This window comes from Pelodiscus sinensis, chromosome 1 (genome assembly GCF_052426305.1).
Source record: "Pelodiscus sinensis isolate ZL-2025 chromosome 1, ASM5242630v1, whole genome shotgun sequence".
In the NCBI taxonomy this organism is placed as follows: domain Eukaryota; kingdom Metazoa; phylum Chordata; order Testudines; family Trionychidae; genus Pelodiscus; species Pelodiscus sinensis.
In genome coordinates, this window is record NC_143052.1 from 216,624,644 (window position 1) to 216,642,880 (window position 18,237).

The 18,237-nt window shown below is 40.6% G+C and overlaps 1 protein-coding gene across 1 annotated transcript in view; it reads left to right on the forward strand.

Annotated features, from left to right (window-relative positions):
• ACE2 (angiotensin converting enzyme 2) overlaps nt 1–18,237 on the forward strand; it is a 37,626-nt gene that overhangs the window by 2,840 nt on the left and 16,549 nt on the right. The window contains exons 2-10 of the mRNA XM_006122829.5: nt 396–554; nt 2,570–2,663; nt 3,442–3,585; nt 6,559–6,671; nt 8,154–8,262; nt 9,986–10,083; nt 12,855–13,024; nt 15,587–15,813; nt 16,884–17,028. Coding sequence (XP_006122891.3) covers nt 396–554; nt 2,570–2,663; nt 3,442–3,585; nt 6,559–6,671; nt 8,154–8,262; nt 9,986–10,083; nt 12,855–13,024; nt 15,587–15,813; nt 16,884–17,028 — 1,259 coding nt within the window. The remainder of the gene's footprint in view (nt 1–395; nt 555–2,569; nt 2,664–3,441; nt 3,586–6,558; nt 6,672–8,153; nt 8,263–9,985; nt 10,084–12,854; nt 13,025–15,586; nt 15,814–16,883; nt 17,029–18,237) is intronic.

Consider the following 18,237-nt stretch of genomic DNA (forward strand, 5'->3'; position numbering starts at 1 on the left):
CATAATGTTTGTTTACAGCTGCCAGTCCTGGCGCTCAGTGTTTTGTGCAGTTATTTAGCTCCAATTTACCCCTAAATATTTTCTAAGAGACCTCTAAGCAGTTGAAGTGTTGGTAATGCTCTTAGACGATATTGACCTCCTGTGGTTTGGCGAATTCTCTGGTTCTGCACCGGTCAGGTCTCAAGTGTGCCAGATGAGAGAAGTTCAACCTGTAGTTTGAAAATGTCTACATTTGTGAATAAATGGAATGCACAATATTCCCTAGTTGTTTTCATTATATAGCAGCAATATTTCCAAAGTTTAATAAGAACTAGCAAAATCCACAAAACTAATTTTTCAAGCAAGAAATATTTTCTACCCTTGATTTCTTACAAATGAATACTAATCTGTTTTAGAATGAAGCAGGAGCCAAATGGTCAGTATTCTATGATGAAGCATCCACCAATGCCAGCAAGTATGCAATAGATAAAATTACAAATCATACTGTCAAACTCCAACTTCAGTCTCTTCAGGGCAAAGGAACATCAGTATTATCTGGGGAAAAATACAATGAAGTAAGTTGTTAAATATATGTAGACTGACCCAAGAGTTGAAATAAATGTTAGGCAGTGATTACAAAATTATTCCCTGTCTTTCTTTATCCCAGGAACATATTAAATCCAGGCAGCATTGTCTTGTTGTGAATGATATATCTTATATTAGATAATATTGCATACATGCACATTTAATTTACTGCTAGTTTATATTATGCATTAAGTGTGTAAATTTTAGAAAATGACATTAAGTCATTGACTACTCAGCTCCTTCAACTTATGCTACATACAATTAAACAATATCTGTGTGCCTGTATAGCATAGTCAATGGGACTATTTATATAAGAAACAACATGTGATTTGTAGAGTCAGGATCTTGGAGAATAAATAGAAATACGAACAAGAAGGTATTCAGTGAAATCCAAGATGGCAAATTTACCATAGAGACAAGGAAATAATTGTTCAGGTGTGTAATTAGATTACGGAACTCACCACTACAGGAAGTGGTTGAGACCAAAAATTTAGCCAGACTCAAAATGAGACCAGCTATTTATATGGCTATCAGGACTAACCAGAGTTATGACTAATGACTATACATATAATACATATAGCAGAAGTGATATTGAACCTTGTGCTTTAGGGATTAAGCCAATTGCTAACTACTGCAGATCAAGATGAGATCTAATGTGGAGGAAGATTATCCTACAGATGTTTATTGTGGGATTCTTACACCTTCTTCTGATGCATCTAGTGCTGGTCACTGGAGGCTGAGGGTTAGGTGGGGCGAGGAGCTGGGTTTCTGAGAAGGGATAACAGACCAGAGATTGATGAACAGGAATTGGGCCAGAAAAGACAAGGGTGAAACAATGCTGCTATCTGCTAAGGCTCTCAAAGCTTAATACACCTGCAGAGATCAAGAGCAGAAGCAGTTGTGGATTCCTCTCATGGCAGTCCTAGTGAGTGGCTGTGGAAGGGGCATTTGCTAGGACACGTGACTGCAGGTATATGGTCCTCAGTGAAGGAATATGCTTTATATGACACTGGAAATGCTGAGGATAGTTCAGATAGAAGCGAACTGTAGAGAAATGAAAAAAAGAATGCTCTGTCACACAACTGGTGAGGCTAAGAAGGAACTGAATATTTTCAGATGCATTTGGCCTTCAGCTGAACCAAGACATAAAAGCTAGCTTCTGTGGAAAGTTAGTGTAAAGTAAACAGATCAACAAAATCTACCTTATGAATCATTAAAAAATTCAAGCAATAATCAATCAGTCTGTACCTGGAAAAGGAACCTTTTCCCTTCCATTACAATATTTATACTGTATACTTACCTAGAAACCATATACATGAGAGCCATATACATAAAGGCTGTGTGTAGACTGGAAAGTTTTTCCGCAAAAGTACTTGCTTTTGCGGAAAAACTTGCCAGCTGTCTACACTGGCGGCTTGAATTTCTGCAAGAACACTGACGATCTCATGTAAGATTGTCAGTGTTCTTGCAGAAATGCTATGCTGCTCCCATTCAGGCAAAAGCCCTCTTGCGCAAATGCTTTTGCGCAAGAGGGCCAGTGTAGACAATGCAATATTGTTTTGTGCACAAAAGCCCCGATCGCGAAAATGGCAATGTCTAGATTGACACGGACGCTTTTCCACAAAAAGTGCTTTTGTGGAAAAGTGTCCGTGCCAATCTAGATGCTCTTTTCCGCAAATGCTTTTAACGGAAAATCTTTTCCGTTAAAAGCATTTGCAGAAAATCATGCCAGTCTAGACATAGCCAAAATGTACCGTTGATCTTTATTATGACGATGTATTTGAAAAATGTTATGGAGTCACTCAATATCTGCTCAAAAGATATGACTTTATCTGTCTTGTCCAAGTAGGCGCCAACTTCACAAAGCATTTAAGTACATACTCAGGTACAGTGCTTAAGCACATGCTAAACTGCCTTGCTGGTTGAGATAGGCTACTGGGCTGAGGTAACATTTTGTATTTATTGTGTTTTCTTTTTAATGGGATTTCTTGTATTTAAATTGCAGCTGAATAAAATTTTAAGTACAATGAGCACCTTCTACAGCACTGGAACTGTGTGTAAACCTGATAATCCAGATAACTGCTTGCCACTGGAGCCAGGTACCATATAAACAATGTCTGTCCTGTGCCCTTTACATTAATAGGTTTCAAGAAGAGTGGAACAAAGCATAAAGAATAATATATTAGATTTAATAGAGCTGCATTCTCCAGATGCTTTTGTTTTTATAAAGCTTATCTGCTATTTTTGGCAGTGGGGATTTTGATTTCCCAGTATAATTTTGCTGTGACTTTTCACACGTGGATACATAATTTAGTGAAATAGCATGAGTTGCAGAGTTCATGGTCCTCTATCTGGCTTCTTCAAAATTGCATGCCCCATTTCAGAGGATGTAGGTTTGTGGAGCCAAAACTTAAGCTGTGGCTTCTAAAGTTGCAGAGCAGTCTGGGCTAGGTTCACATCACATGGGGATTTTGCCATACTGGGAGGGTTTTGTTGAATTCTATCAAAAGAGAGAGAAATCCTATTCACAGACTTCATGCCAATTTCTGATTTCTGTTATGTTGGGGTAAGTCCAGAAAACTGCATTAACTTCAGTGAAGTTAATCTAGAGTAGCACAAGTTTTAACTGAATCATAAACTGGCCCCATGTCTTACATGAAGCCAGAGCACAAAAGGAGAAATGGACACACATAAAACATTTCTTTCAATAAATCAAACATCAAAACTTTCAGGGACAGAGTGACTGGCTTTACTCAAAATGTACATTGAGCCATTTTCATTCTTTCTTGTTCTCCTGGGTTTTTTTAAAATATAGAATCACCACTACTTAAAGAGTTCCTCTTTTTATGGGTCTGCTACTTTTGTTTTAAATGACAGGCCTAGATGCTATTATGGCTAGCAGCACTGATTACTTTGAGAGACTATGGGCTTGGGAAGGCTGGAGAGCTGATGTTGGCAAGAAGATGAGAGAGTTATATGAACGCTATGTTGAGTTGGAAAATGAGGCTGCAAGACTAAACAGTAAGTTACAATTACAATTATTTTGTCCTTCAGAAATACAGGGGGCCAGATTCTCCACAGACTTTCATATCTTGTGCAGTCATTTGTGTCCAAGCAAGGTCAGGATCTTCCACACACTGATGGGTAGCATGGTGCACACATACTTTGCATGCTCTTTATATATGTGTAACCTACAAAGGCCTGGTCTAAACTTAAAAGTTGATTAACATAAATACCTCCTGTCAGGGTGTGAAAAATCCACACTCCTGATCAAAGTAGCTGTGCTAAGCTAACCCCTTAATATAGAAGGTACAAAAACTATCTGGAATTTGCATTGTAAGCAAGGGGAAATAACTAGTAATGAAGGGCTGCAGATCTAACTGGATGAATAACCAGCCCCCAGAAGGAGATTACAGGTTGAACCTCCAAAATCTGGGACTCTCTGGTCCAGCAAGCTCCGTGGTCTGGCAGGACCACAGAAGTTGCTGAATCAGAGAGCATTGGAGCCTGGGAGTGTGAACCTCATCCCCTGGGCAGCAACAGGACTGGTGTGCCCTGTCCCCGGGGAGCCCTGGCCAGGCAGTGCAGCAGCAGGACTGATGAGCTCCATCCCCAAGTATCCCCAGCAGAGCACAGCAGAAGCAGAGCAGCCAGCAAGCCCAGTCCCCGGGGATCCCCGGCAGAGTGCAACAGAAGTAGGGCAGATGGTAAGCCCCATCTCCGGGGATCCCCAGTTGGGCAGGGGGAAAGCGGGGCTGCAGCGGCTGGGGAGCTCTAGCCTTGGGAAGCCTCAGCAGGCCAGAACACAAGTCCAAGCCCTGAAGGCAGGAGCCCAGTGGCAGTAGGGCTGGAGCTGAGACAGCAAATTCCCTCATTCAGAGTAGGTCAGGTCCTAAGGGTTCTGGACAAGGGAGGTCCAACCAGTAGTGGTAATTAGAGAGCCTATAAAGATGGAGTATGGGATTGATCAGCAAAAAAGTTACATCTTAGAGGTCAGAAAATGTAAGGATAAAGAGAGAATTGCTGAAAGCCAACTTGAGTTAGATCATGCAAAGGAAATGTTCAAGTCTAAAAGAAGTGAGGCCACTATGCTGTGAGGGTGGAGTAGAGGGGAAGGATAATCTAGGTGTGACCCAGCAACTCACAGCTTGGTTTTCCATCAGGATGATGAAGTAGAACAATGGCAGGATGGCTAATGGGAATGAGTGTACAGAAATGGAAATTACCACATCCAAGATAGAAGCAAAACCCAGAGCTTAATGCTCTCAGTTCCTGGAGACTAGATAATAGAGGTAATCTGAAAAGGGGATACAATGCAACTCAACAGTAGATCATGCCAAACTAATCTAATCTAATCTGTTTATCTTAACTTCCTTTGAGGTGGGAAATTAGGTATTACGTGGGAAATTAGTAAAGACAGAGAAGATATGGATAAGTACAGGAATTCTAAGCTAGGTAAGGAACTGGCTAAAGAGGAGACAACAGGCTGTATTGAAAGGAGAGTTAACAGGCTGAACAACAATTACTTGTGAAGTTCCTCAAGGATCTGTCTTAGGGCTGATGTAATTTAATAACTTCATTAGTGAATAACAAAAACAAGTAGGCTTGTGCTAAAGAAATGTACTGATGACACAGTGCTGGGAAGTATTCTTTATAGAGAGGACTGGAATATTCTATAAGAACTGGATTGACCCAGAGGCCTGGAGTAATAACACTTGAATTGACTTAGGCTATGTCTCACTCGCGGCTTCTTGTGCAAATATGGATGTTCTTGCGCAAGAATCCACAGAGCGTCCACACTGCCTGCCTGCTCTTGCGCAAGGAAATTTACAGTATGGCGTGGTAAGAGAGGGCTTCTTGCGCAAGAGCTATGCTCTTTTTTAACAGGTGTAAGCCCTCTTTCACAGGAGCTCTTGTGCAAGAGGGCAATGTGGACACTCGGCAGGGATTTCTTGCACAAGAAAGCCCTATGGCTAAAATGGCCACTAGTGCTTTCTTGCGCAAGAGAGTGTCCACACTGCCATGGATGCTCTTGTACAAAAGCACAACTCGTACATGGCAGTGTGGATGTTTTCTTGTGCAAGGGTTCTTGTGCAAGGAGCCCCTGGGACTAATAAATACCCATGTGACTAAGTATACAACGTGCAGGGCAGTGGAGAATCAGGCCAGTGTCAGACCAGACACGTCACCAGTCTCATCCTAGAATGAAGAGGAGATCTATCTTTGTTGGCATTTCATAGAATCATAGAATCATAGAATAATAGGACTGGAAGAGACCTCAAGAGGTCATCGAGTCCAGCCCCCCGCCCTCAAGGCAGGACCACGCACCGTCTACAGGACCAACCACCATTTCATCTCACTCCTGTAACAGAACAGTATTTTTCACTACCTGAACTTCAAAGCTTCACGGCAACTTTAACTAGAGACCTCTCTAGCAGTTCCCCAGTATTAGAGACAGCCCCAACAATGGGCCTTAAACATGAACCGTCCCCTCCATGGTCAAATTTCAAGGAGGGGAGGTTGAATTTGAATCTCAGTATTTGAACTTGCCCCTGCAGTCGTACTCTTGGGGTAGATTCAAAATTAGAAATGGCTTTTTTTCTATCTGTAGTTTGGAGGCAGCCTGTCCTGTGTATGTTTTATGTGAACGATTTGTGAGATTAGTCTTCATTCACCCTTGACCCCAAAATCTAGTGGAGATCCCTAGCCTAATCCGTCTCTTCATTTGGCACCTCTGAGTAGTGTGAATCACAGCAAGATGTAAAAGTAGTTGCTGCAATTTCTGTTCCAACTGTCCCTAGAGACCTGGGCTATCTAACCTGCAGTGGAACAGAGCTCTTCCAGGGGGTGACTTCCTCCCTCTCACCATCTGAGAGAGCACACTGAGGTCTTGAGTTCTAATACTAGTAACTTCATCTCTTCCTTTCTAGGGAGAGATTGTTTAAATTGCAGGCTGGAGTCTAGTCTCAGTAAGTGCACACCTTTGTTTTACAGAATATTCTGACTACGGAGATTACTGGAGAGGCAATTATGAAGTAAATGATCCCACCGAATATGCCTATAGCCGTAATCAACTGATGGAAGATGTGGAAGCGACATTTGAACAGGTAGTGATTTGGTGTCAAGCATGGGAGTTTTCTTAATTCTGTAGTTTCATTTTGTCATTTCTACATTAGTTGCTAATTTGTGAAAGTTTTGTGATTTAAACAGCGACACTATGAGGAAATCCTACAACGCTGCCTAGCCCACTGGCTTTGGCTAATGCAGGCTTCACAAACCATAATCAGATGGTTTTAGTCATAACTTTTGTTTCTATTAAAGCCCTTTCAGTTTTACCTGGGAGTTGCACATTCTCGCGAACCTATGGCTGCGAAGCAAACCTGGGGCAAACCAAAAGGGAACTTTGTAGGTTTCATATGAACCTGGACTCTTTTCTGGACTTCTCTTCTCCCCTTTATTCAACAGGACCTGAATTTGTTGCAAAACCTATATATTTATTTAGTCTTTTAGGGGCAAATTTAGCTTCCTGTGTCACAGCCATAGAAGGTACCCTTCACAGTGAAACCTGTGCATTTTTGCTGCAAAATGGACAGCAATGTTCAGAAAGTAGGTGAATGATGGGTGTGACTATGACTACATCTAGACTACAAAGGTAAGTTGGAAAAAGATATGCAAATTGTGAACCGCCATTTGTGTATCTTTTTTCGTTTTTCTGTTGAAAGAGGCTTTTCCGAACTTTGGTGCATCTACACGGCACCAAATTTCAGAAAAACCTGCTCTTTTGATGCATCCCTTCTTCCTTGTAGAATGAGGTTTACAGGGATGGCGAAAGAGTGCGTCCACTTTTCTGAATTTTTTTTTGGAAAAGCCGATGCGTTCCTTGGATGCAACATTGCTTTTCCGGGATACCTCTGGTATCCCAGAAAGCGCTGCAGTCTAGATGTAGCCTACATGGCCACCTGCTGTGCAACTTCATCGAGTCATAGAATCCTAGGGCTGGAAGAGACCTCAGGAGATCATTGAGTCAGGAGGTCAATGTCTTACATCTTTCTCCAGTGTGGGAGTTAGGTGTAGCCCCAGACAGAGCATTCTGTCATGAGGCTATAGTGACTCCCATTGGGTGGCTTCATAAGTATTCTGTGGCTTAGGGATAGATTCCCCCCCACGCTTGCATCCCTTACTGAAGGGAAACTGGATTGCAGTAGCATTTTGTCTCCAAGCTCTCATCTGCAACATAATGGATGGGAATATGGGTGCTAGAGTCCTATTAGCCAGCCATTTCCTCTGGGAACACCTTACCACAAAGAGGTCAGGATGGTCTTACAATGGACCCTGTAAAAGTCATCAAATTCATTCTTGAATTTCATCGCCTGATATCATTGTAGTGGGACAAGATGACAACAACAGCTGGATTTCAAATTTCAGAATGCAGTCACATGACATTGTGTGCACGAACCAATAATATTTAATTGAGAGGTGCATTCTAATATAATAAGCAATCCAGTTGGGGGGAACTGTAGAGGTTCTACGTTTCCAGATGGTGGCATAGACAAATTCATGGCTCTGTGATCTATCCCCATTTTTTTCAGATAAAACCTTTATATCGGGAGCTACATGCTTATGTGAGGTACAGGCTGGAGAAATTCTATGGCTCAGACCACATCAGTTCAACAGGCTGTCTTCCTGCTCATTTACTCGGTATGAAAAAGCATCTGTATTATACAAGCTTGATTTCATAGATACTTACTGCTACGGCAGCAGGGCAATGCCATTTAACACATATATATTAGTACATTAAACTGCATGTTAATGCAGATTCTTAATATAATTTTGGGCCCCATTACAAATACATAGGAAGAAACAGCCCTGGCCCTGAAGAGGTTACAATCTAGATAGAGAAGACAAAGAAAGGGGAATTAGAGGCATGGAGAGTTGAAGCAGTTTGCCAAGAGTCATATAAGCTGGTAAGAGGCAGAGCTAGAACTCAGATCCTCTATTGTTCAATCCAGTGCCCATTTCTTTAGACCAGTGGTTCTCAATTAGGGTGTGCAGAGATCTTCCAGGGAGCATCAACACATCTAGATCAATGTTTCTCAACCTGGTGGTTGTGATCCCTGAGGATCTTGGAACTGTTTTAAGGTGTTTGTGGCGGGGAGGAGCTAATAAGTGCAGGGCTGGCATTAGGTATCAAGAAGCAGGGTAGTTGTCTTGGGTGCCACAGGAGAGAAGGCTCCGTGAAGCTAAGTTACTTGTTTCAACCTTGGGTGGCAGGACTGAGAGTAAAGACAAGGCATATAAGTGAAAAACAGGCTCAAGTTTCTCACTGAAATGTAAATACAATATTTATATTCCAGTCAATTTATTTTATAATTATATGGGTAAAAATGAGAAAGTCAGCATGTTTTCAGTCATACCGTGCTGTACACAGTTGTCTTTTTATGTCTGACTTTATAAGCAAGTGGTTTTTAAATGAGGTGCAACTTGGGGTACACAAGACTAATTTGACTCCTGAAAGGGGCACAGCAGTCTGGAAAGGCTGAGAGCCACTGCATTAGACTATACTACCTTCCAAAATTGTCACTATACAATGTAACCAACTTAACATCATTAAGAGAAATTAGGGACATTAGTTCAAGATTCTTAACCTATCTTAACCTAAACTACTAAATTCTTACTTAGGAACATAATTTCAGGCCCATACTTTTAAAAATCTTGACCTTAACTTTCCCATTCTTATTTTAACTGCATCATCTTTATGTTACATTAATGGAATAATGTACATTTAGCTATAGATTAATAGCAGTTAATGGAAATAATTAACTGTCGTATTACATACAGAGATGCAGTGGATGTTCAGTTGTTTCAATATTGAATGGTCCTGAAGCTGTATAGTAAGTAGTAGTTTAGGAATGTAATGGAAGTAGAAGGGAATGGAAATGTATAATGTTTTTTCACTGAAAAAATTAGCACCTTTGAGGTTGAAATAATTTTTGTATGACAAATAAAACTAAGATCTTGCACATTGTTTAAAGTATTCTACTAGTAATATCATACTTCTATTAAATATATTCCTGTCTATGTGAATCCTTCTATTGTCTCGGGCTTAGATTTTAAACTCCTGGGATAGGGGGACCTTTGTGTTGTGTCTTTGTACAGCACCGAGCACAGTGAGGCCTTGACTAGGGCCATGACTGGGGCTCCTAGGAGCTAACATAATAATGATAATGTGCAAAGCCCCTTAACATTAATGTAAGACCTCCCAGTAAGTCCCAAGGGCTTTGCATCAGGCCCTCACCTACATGTGAGAAAATCCTTACTGCTGTTATGATACGAACCCAACAATCTTGCAGTGACTTTGTGCCTGGCTTGTAGTAGTTAATGCCACTTTATTAATGTGTAACTTTCCCTTCTCTCTTGAAAGGTGACATGTGGGGTAGATTTTGGACTAATCTCTATGCCTTGACAGTCCCCTATCCAGACAAACCAAACATTGATGTAACTTCTGAAATGGTTAAAAAGGTAGGACTTCTAATGAGATGTCAAGCAACAAAGGGGTGCATTGCAAATAAAGTTTTGCTGCAATTCTTATGATTCCTTAAGTGGTGTTTTTAGATAGTATATTAAATAGAATACTTCAGTCTTCCCCGGGAAACCATGGATGGCCTTAGATGTAGCCATGCTTCAGGCACAGAATTACTTGCTACACTCCCTTTTATTATTTCCTTTACTCTTCCCCTGTGTTTATCCATTCACTTCCCATCTGTTCCCCTCTCCTGGACTATTCCCTTCCTTGTCTTTCTCACTCCTTTCTCTTCCCTCGGCTAGTCTCAGTCACAGCTCCCTTTCCATCTTCTACTCCTATTCCCCAAGATACATGTTTTGTGTATAAAAAATCCCAATAAATATCTCTCTCAAGAAATTGTGGCACTAACAAGACATTTACCAGTTGTGCTTGTATGTTGTATCTTTTCCCCCCAACTCTGTGCCAATCTTGCATCTTTAAATTTTAAAGATTTAGGGCAGTAAGGACAGTGACTATCTCTTATGTTTTGTGCAGTGCCCAGCATAATAAGGTCCTGAACCTGGTTACAGCCTTCAGGCATAATAATAGTAATAATAACAATCATAACAATTAAAAATAATAATTAATATTACTCTGTAACGTTCTGTCAAATGATTTGTAGGTTTCCCTGAATTTCATTTATTTTACAAAAACAAACACAGTCTAGAGAGCTTAATATTTAACATGTGACTATTTATCCTAAATACACCCACTTCTTGGATAGGGAGCACCACTGATGTGGCCCCCTTTGGCAGAGTATCTGAAACCCTCCCAATTTTTAATGGTTTTATTCTCCCAATATTCCTTCTTAGGTAGGGAAGTGCTGTTATCCCCATGTTACAGGGAGTGAACTTAGGCACAGGATGAGTAGGAGCTTGTCTGTACAGAGAAGCTAGTGTTCAATCAGCTAGGTGTAAATTTACTGCTCCCACTAACTCCCCATATGGACACTCCTATCTTACATTAAGGCTGTTGTCACACCTTCCAATTTAATGACAAAATGTTTCTCTTTCCTGGGTATATTAAACCCTACCCTGAAAAACAAAAGTGTTGCCATGGCAAGTGACAGAGGAAATGGCCCATTGTGGACAGGAGTGCTTTCATGTCAACAGCACAAACCTCATTCATAGAAGGATGAAGTGTTTTATCCCTAAATTGCCAGCAAACAGTGTTTACATTGCCCAACTTCTAGCAACAAGGCTGTGTAGTGTAAGAGCGTCCTCAGGTGGCTTTGCTTAGTACACTTGCAAAGTGCATTAAGCTAATGTATACAAAGGCACTCTTAAAGTACGTCTACACTGAACACTTATTTTGGAATAAGCTATTCTGGAAGATATACTCTGAAATAGCTTATTTTGAAATAGCGCGTCTACACTACAGGGAAGCCCAAAAATTAGTCCAAGGCAGGCTCCCCTAATGTGGACACGCTACCTAGATTTAGAGCCCCAGGAGGCACTAGGGAGTAATTACTTAGAATGGCCCTGGGGAGAAGCTATTTGAAATAGCAGCAGTGGAGCATCCACACTACTGCTATTTCAAAATAGCTATTTTGGAATGGGCATAATTCTTCGTGGAATGAGGTTTACAGAAGTTGGAATAAACCGTCTGTTATTTTGAATTTATTCTGAAATAATGGAATTTCTGTGTGGCGACACTCGCACTGTTATTTCGGAATAATGGCCGTTATTCCAAAATAATGCTGCTGTGTAGATGCACTCTTAGTGTGACACAGTAGGAGTATCCACAGAATAGCTGGTGCATGTCAGCTCCTGTGGACTTTTCCCCCATGCAGGCAAAGCCCTGTGTGACTTGCCCAAAGTCACCTAGGTTGACTGTAGCAGAGAAGGGAAATGAATCTAGGTCAGCTATGTCTCAGGCTAATGTAACCCAATTTCTGGATGTGGTGTATTGTCCCATCTAGTGGCACTAAAACTATTTACACAGAGAGAATAATGAGCCTGCTGAACGGCCTTAGCTTATAGCCAGTTGGCTTTTAGCTCATGCATTGAAGGCTCATACCATAAACTCCAGAGGTCCCAGGTTTGATTGCACTTGTCAGTGTTACACTAACAGCCTTTCCACTGGACTATCATTTTCCCCCTAATTGTAAAGCCTCCGGCTTTATGGCTGCAGTATTCTATTTAGAATACATATAATTGACAAATGAAATTCAGAGGCAGGTTTTTAAGCGAACTTTCAAGTACAAATAGTGACTCTAAAATTAAACCCTTTTTACATAGCTTTGTTGTCTGTTTTCTGAGTTACAAATTCAATTCTCCCGTCACACTGGTTTTACAACACTCCCACACCCATGCCACTGGCTCCGACATGTTACTCCTGATCTATATCGCTGAGAGAAGAGGAATAGGCCTTATAGCTGTGTCCACTGCTGACAAATTATAGTCTTGTTAAGACTTTCCTGTTCTGACTCATGCATTATCAACAGACTAGCTTTCACTGCAGAAACCTGATAAGGGATAGTGATCCATGAGCCAGTTTGACTCTCCACTCCCGCAATGAGTTTTCAGGACTAGCAGTAAGCTACCAACTTAGTTGCAAACTGTAAGAATTTGATTTAAAGTCACTGAGACACAAGAAATATGGGGACCATGGTGCTGGTTTTCAGAATCACTGTTCAACATATACTCTGTCCTACTGGGCTGTGAAAAATATCTAGCCATAGAGTAATTGGCTAATATTATAAGTGAATTATCACTGTCTGTTTCAGAATTGGAATGCAACAAAAATATTTAAGGCTGCTGAGGATTTTTTCATGTCTGTTGGGCTCTATAAAATGACTGAAGGCTTCTGGAAGAACTCCATGATTACAGAGCCTAATGATGGAAGAAAGGTTGTTTGCCATCCTACAGCTTGGGATATGGGAAAAAAGGATTATAGGTACTATAACACTTGTAACTCTTTCCTATAGATCTCCATAGCACCATCACATTTCTCTTCAGAGATGTAACGATTGTTATAAAAAGGGTGGTGATCCTTTGTTCTTCATGTCTAATGGATGTAGGCTAAGTAGTAATCGCCTTAGTTTGTAGCAAGGGAAATTTAGGTTAGGTAAGAGGGAAAAATTTTGTGTGGTTAAGAACCAGCATAGTTTACCAAGAGAGGTTGTGGAATCCTGGTTACTGGAGGTTTTAAAGAAGAGATTGTCTTATCCGGGATAATCTAGGTATACTTGCTTCTGCTTCAGCATAGGGGGTTGAACCAGATGACCTCTTGAGGTCCCTTACAGGCTTACATTTCTGTGATTCTTTGAGATCTAGTGCAGAAGCACCAGGTCAAACTGATAGTTCATCTTTTCCTTACTTGTCTAAAATATGTGCTAGGGGTCAGATAGAGGATGTTTAGGGGATTCTAAACTATAATTTGTAACATTTTTCTGTAGAATCAATGGGATGCTAAACAGATAATTATTTTTATATTCATGTAAGTTAGTGATAGAACAACATATTCTGGGTCTTCAGTTATCACAAATGTACAGTGCATACCCACTGGGACTTGGAATGCAAGTCAATGAAAAAAATTGTCCCCTGGAATCTATTTCATATTCAATGGGAATGTACATTTATATATGAGCAAGAATGACAGGAGCAAAGCTTTTGCGCAAAAGGGCCAGTGTAGACAGCTCAGATTTGTTTTCCGCAAAAAAGCCCGATAGCTTGAAAAGCATGTCTAGATTGGCACGGATGCTTTTCCGCAAAAAAGCCCCGATCGCCATTTTCACGATCGGGGCTTTTTTGCACAAAACAAATCTGAGCTGTCTACACTGGCCCTTTTGCACAAAAGCTTTGTGCAAAAGGGACTTTTGCCCGAACGGGAGCAGCATAGTATTTCTTCAAGAAGCACTGATTTCAGAAAGTAGGAAGTCAGTGTTCTTGTGGAAATTCAAGCGGCCAGTGTAGACAGCTGGCAAATTTTTCTTTTTTGCTTTTGCAGAAAAACTTGCCAGTCGAGACACAGCCACAGTAGTTACCAATATCCTGCAGGGAGAGAAATGAAACAATGGTGGTTCACCACGTATCAGTCCTTGATCTAGGGCTACACATTTCCAATCCTGGGCCTTCTAGCAATGTAATTTGATGGCAGTGAGGGAAGCCACATTTGATGGGGAAAAGAGTAATTTATTTGGTTGGGGTTTTATGAAATAGTAGTTGTACAAAGGTGCTCCTAGGTGTGAAATATCAGGAGCAGCTTTGGTTGAGGTGGACGGGTTAGTGAGCACAGTGCAGGGGAATTGGCCAAAGGAGCATGATATATTCAGTTCATCACACGCTTTCCTAATTTAGCTCATGGATATCATTAAGTGCTCTATGGACTTTGTCCTTAAATGCCACTTTATAAACATTACATTGTGAGGTCTATAAATATTACACAGTGAGGCCTAACAACACCTACATGAGGTGAGCAGAAATTATCATCATTTCCATTTAACACATGGGGGAACTGAAAACATAGGCAGGAGTTAAATGAGAGAGCGTGGCAGAGTTGAGATTAAAAAGCAGGCCTGTGCTCCATTTCTTAGTCACAAGATCATAGCAGTCCCCGGGCAAATTGTGCTACCTGAATGGTAAAATGTAGCAAATAGTGATTATCCATCACAGGGAAGTGTTCTCTGATCAAGAGATAGAAAACTGCCACATCTGCTGTGGGTAGGTACAAAGTACCATCTACAGCAGGGAACACAGAGATGCAGACTTGTTAGTTAATTTGCTTGGAAGGCACTGTGTTCAAGTGGATTATGCAGAGGCCTATCAGAAAGCAGGAACTTGGGTGTAAAGATTTTGTTTCCAAAACCAACTTTCTGTGACCTTGGCCATGTCCTTTAATTTCAGTTAATAAGCTGTTTATTCCTGTTGCACAAACCCTCGTTTAGCTCCCCCAGTATTGAGATACCTCTGCCCAACATTTTACTCAGGACAGTATGCAGTTTGTGCAGTTCAGCTAGTCATAAGGGCACAATAAAGACTTACACCTCCATGTAGCAGCAGAAGTGTTAATTAATGCATATTGACAAGAAATGAATGTGTTCAATGTGCATCTCTACATGTATAAACACTCAAACTAAAGAAAGAGTTCTATATGCAGTAGCCAATATTTGTTAATTTCTTGCTATATTATTATCCAACCAATTAGGTAAATGTGGTAATGGATATTCTCCTTAATAAGCTCTGTTCATATGCCAACTTTCAGCTAGTTTTACTTCTCTGCATACAACATGCATGGCAGTATTCATTTCATCTCTGCAGAATTTAGTAACATTCAAAGGAATTTTATTTAAAACCTTCCCCCAATCAATGTTTTGGAAAACTATGAACATGGAATACATCAGAGGGTTTATTGAAGCTATTTTGCAACCATAACTACAGACAGCATCCAGTACCAAGCAAATGGCATAACTCTGCTAGAGTCTTTAATTAATTTTAAACATTTTGCATTGGAATGTAGGATCAAGATGTGCACTAAAGTGAGCATGGATGATTTCTTGACAGTACATCATGAGATGGGGCATATAGAGTATGACATGGCATATTCCAACCTCTCTTATCTGTTAAGAAGTGGAGCTAATGAAGGATTTCATGAAGCAGTAGGAGAAATCATGTCATTATCTGCAGCTACTCCAAAGCATTTGAAATCACTTGATCTTCTAGAACCTACTTTTCAGGAAGACAATGGTAACTAATAAAAATGTATTCATCTCATATTTTGTAGCAGGGTATGAGGTCTGCCAAGCTACATCTAGACTGCAGGCTTCTTTCAGAAGAAGCTTTTCCAGAAGAGATCTTCCGAATAAACTTCTTTTGAAAGAGCACATCCACACTGTTAAAGCATATTGAAAAAGTGAGCTGACAGAGTGGCCAGCAGGGCACCTGTGCTTTTTCCTCTTTCCTCTTCTTTTGAAAGAACTCCCTCTTCCGCATCAACACATGCCTTTTTCCGAAAGAGCTCTTTTAGAAAAAGTCGTCTTCTTCATAGAAAGAGGTTTACCAATGTTGGAAAAAACCCTTTGTTCTTTCCATTTTTTTTTTCAGAAGAACACAATTGCAGTGTGGATGTAAGTAAACTCTGTAGTTTAGACATAGCCTTAGACAAGTGATTGAAAATTCCATCTCATTTACATATCACAGTATGCTCATTTCCAAAATGACATCATGGATTGGAAACACTCATTTATAGTGCAGCTCGAGTTTGATGATATTGCAGGAGTCTAGAAGTAGATTGGTAGCTTGTCACTCCCTTCAGAACTGAATAAATATTGAGGAAATCTTCATAGTACCGTAAAATTAGTGGCAGGGCTTGTGCCTTTTGTTTGCATAAAGCTGTACAAATCTGTATCAAAATGTAAAGGGCTGCTTTGTCCAGCTGCTTCTTTCCAGGCAGATTTGGCTGTCCAGTTAAATATTACATGACAAAGAGGAGCCTAAATCAAATTCTTGAGTCCAAAATCCATCACCACTTGGGAAATTCAGATTAGGATTTAAATCAGAATGCGAGCCCAGGCCCACAACAAGATAATGTTGCAGCCAAAGCCACAGGGAATATGAATGCTTAGAAAGTAGAGTTGAAGCAAAAAGAGAAAAATAATGTACAGATTTGCATAATAATATCTTCCCGTATTTCTTTGGTTATATTATTTGGTAAAATTTTCTACGCAGAGGTACTCATTAGCTATGTATGGTGAAGCAATATTAGTAGCCTGGCCTTTATCATCGCCTTAACACTTACATTGTGCTCTTTTTTTCAGAAACTGACATCAACTTCCTACTCAAACAAGCCCTCACTATTGTTGGAACAATGCCTTTTACTTACATGCTGGAGAAGTGGAGATGGATGGTGTTTAAAGGAGACATTCCAAAGGATGAGTGGATGAAGAAGTGGTGGGAGATGAAGTAAGTGTGAGGAAACAGGAAGAAGAATTTCTGGGAAAGAGGGTTTAAGGGATCATTCAGTTTTCAGGAGTACCAAAGGGCTGTGTCTAGACTGGCCAGTTTTTCCGCAAAATCAGCTGCTTTTCTGGAAAAACTTGCCAGCTGTCTACACTGGCCGCTTGAATTTCCACAAAAGCACTGACTTCTTACTGTAAGAAATCAGTGCTTCTTGCGGAAATACTATGCTGCTCCCATTCAGGCAAAAGTCCTTTTGCGCAAAATTTTTGCACGAAAGGGCCAGTGTAGACAGCTCAGATTTGTTTTCCGCAAAAAATCCCTGATCGCGAAAATGGCGATCGGGGCTTTTTTGCGGAAAAGCGCATCTAGATTGGCATGGACGCTTTTCCGCAAACAGTGCTTTTGAGGAAAAGCGTCCGTGCCAATTTAGACGCTCTTTTCCGAAAATGCTTTTAACGGAAAACTTTTCCGTTAAAAGCATTTCTGGAAAATCATGCCAGTCTAGACACAGCCAAGGAGTCAAGGAAGCGGAGGGGAATGCCAAATTATTTAGCAAAACTAATCAGATCTATTTGCAGTGGCACTGAAATGCTACCTCCTGGTAGATTATATTCTTGGTCTTCATACACCTGTATGGACTAAGGGTGTGTCTAGACTACAGGGTTTTGTCGACAAAAGTGGACTTTTGTCAATAAAACTATACCTGCATCTACACTACCGCCGAGCTCTGTCTACAGTAAGTCAACAGAACGTGGCAGTTTTGTCGACGGCGGTAAACCTCATTCTATGAGGAATAATGCCTTTTGTCGACAGCGTTCTTTCAATAAAAGGTGCTATTGCATCCACACTGTGCTTTTTCAAAAGAGAGTGTCTAGACACTCTGTTGAAAAATCGGCTTGCTTTGTCGACAGAACTGGCTGTAGTCTAGACGCTCTTTGTCGATGGAAGCTTTTATCTGTTGACAAAAGCCTGTAGTCTAGCCGTACCCTAAATGTCTGCAGTTTCAGAAATTTAGGCATGTTGAGATAGGTGTGTCTTCATGTTACAATTTGGGGAATCTGTGTGTTCTGTTATAATGCGCTCAAAGTTAAAAATAGTTAGTAGTGCTATCCACTCTTTCACAGTCCAACAGTGAAACAGATACTTAGGTTTGGAGTGTTTCTTAACAGAGACCTTGCTTTTACATAGTTCCTTAGCAAACCCAAAAACATT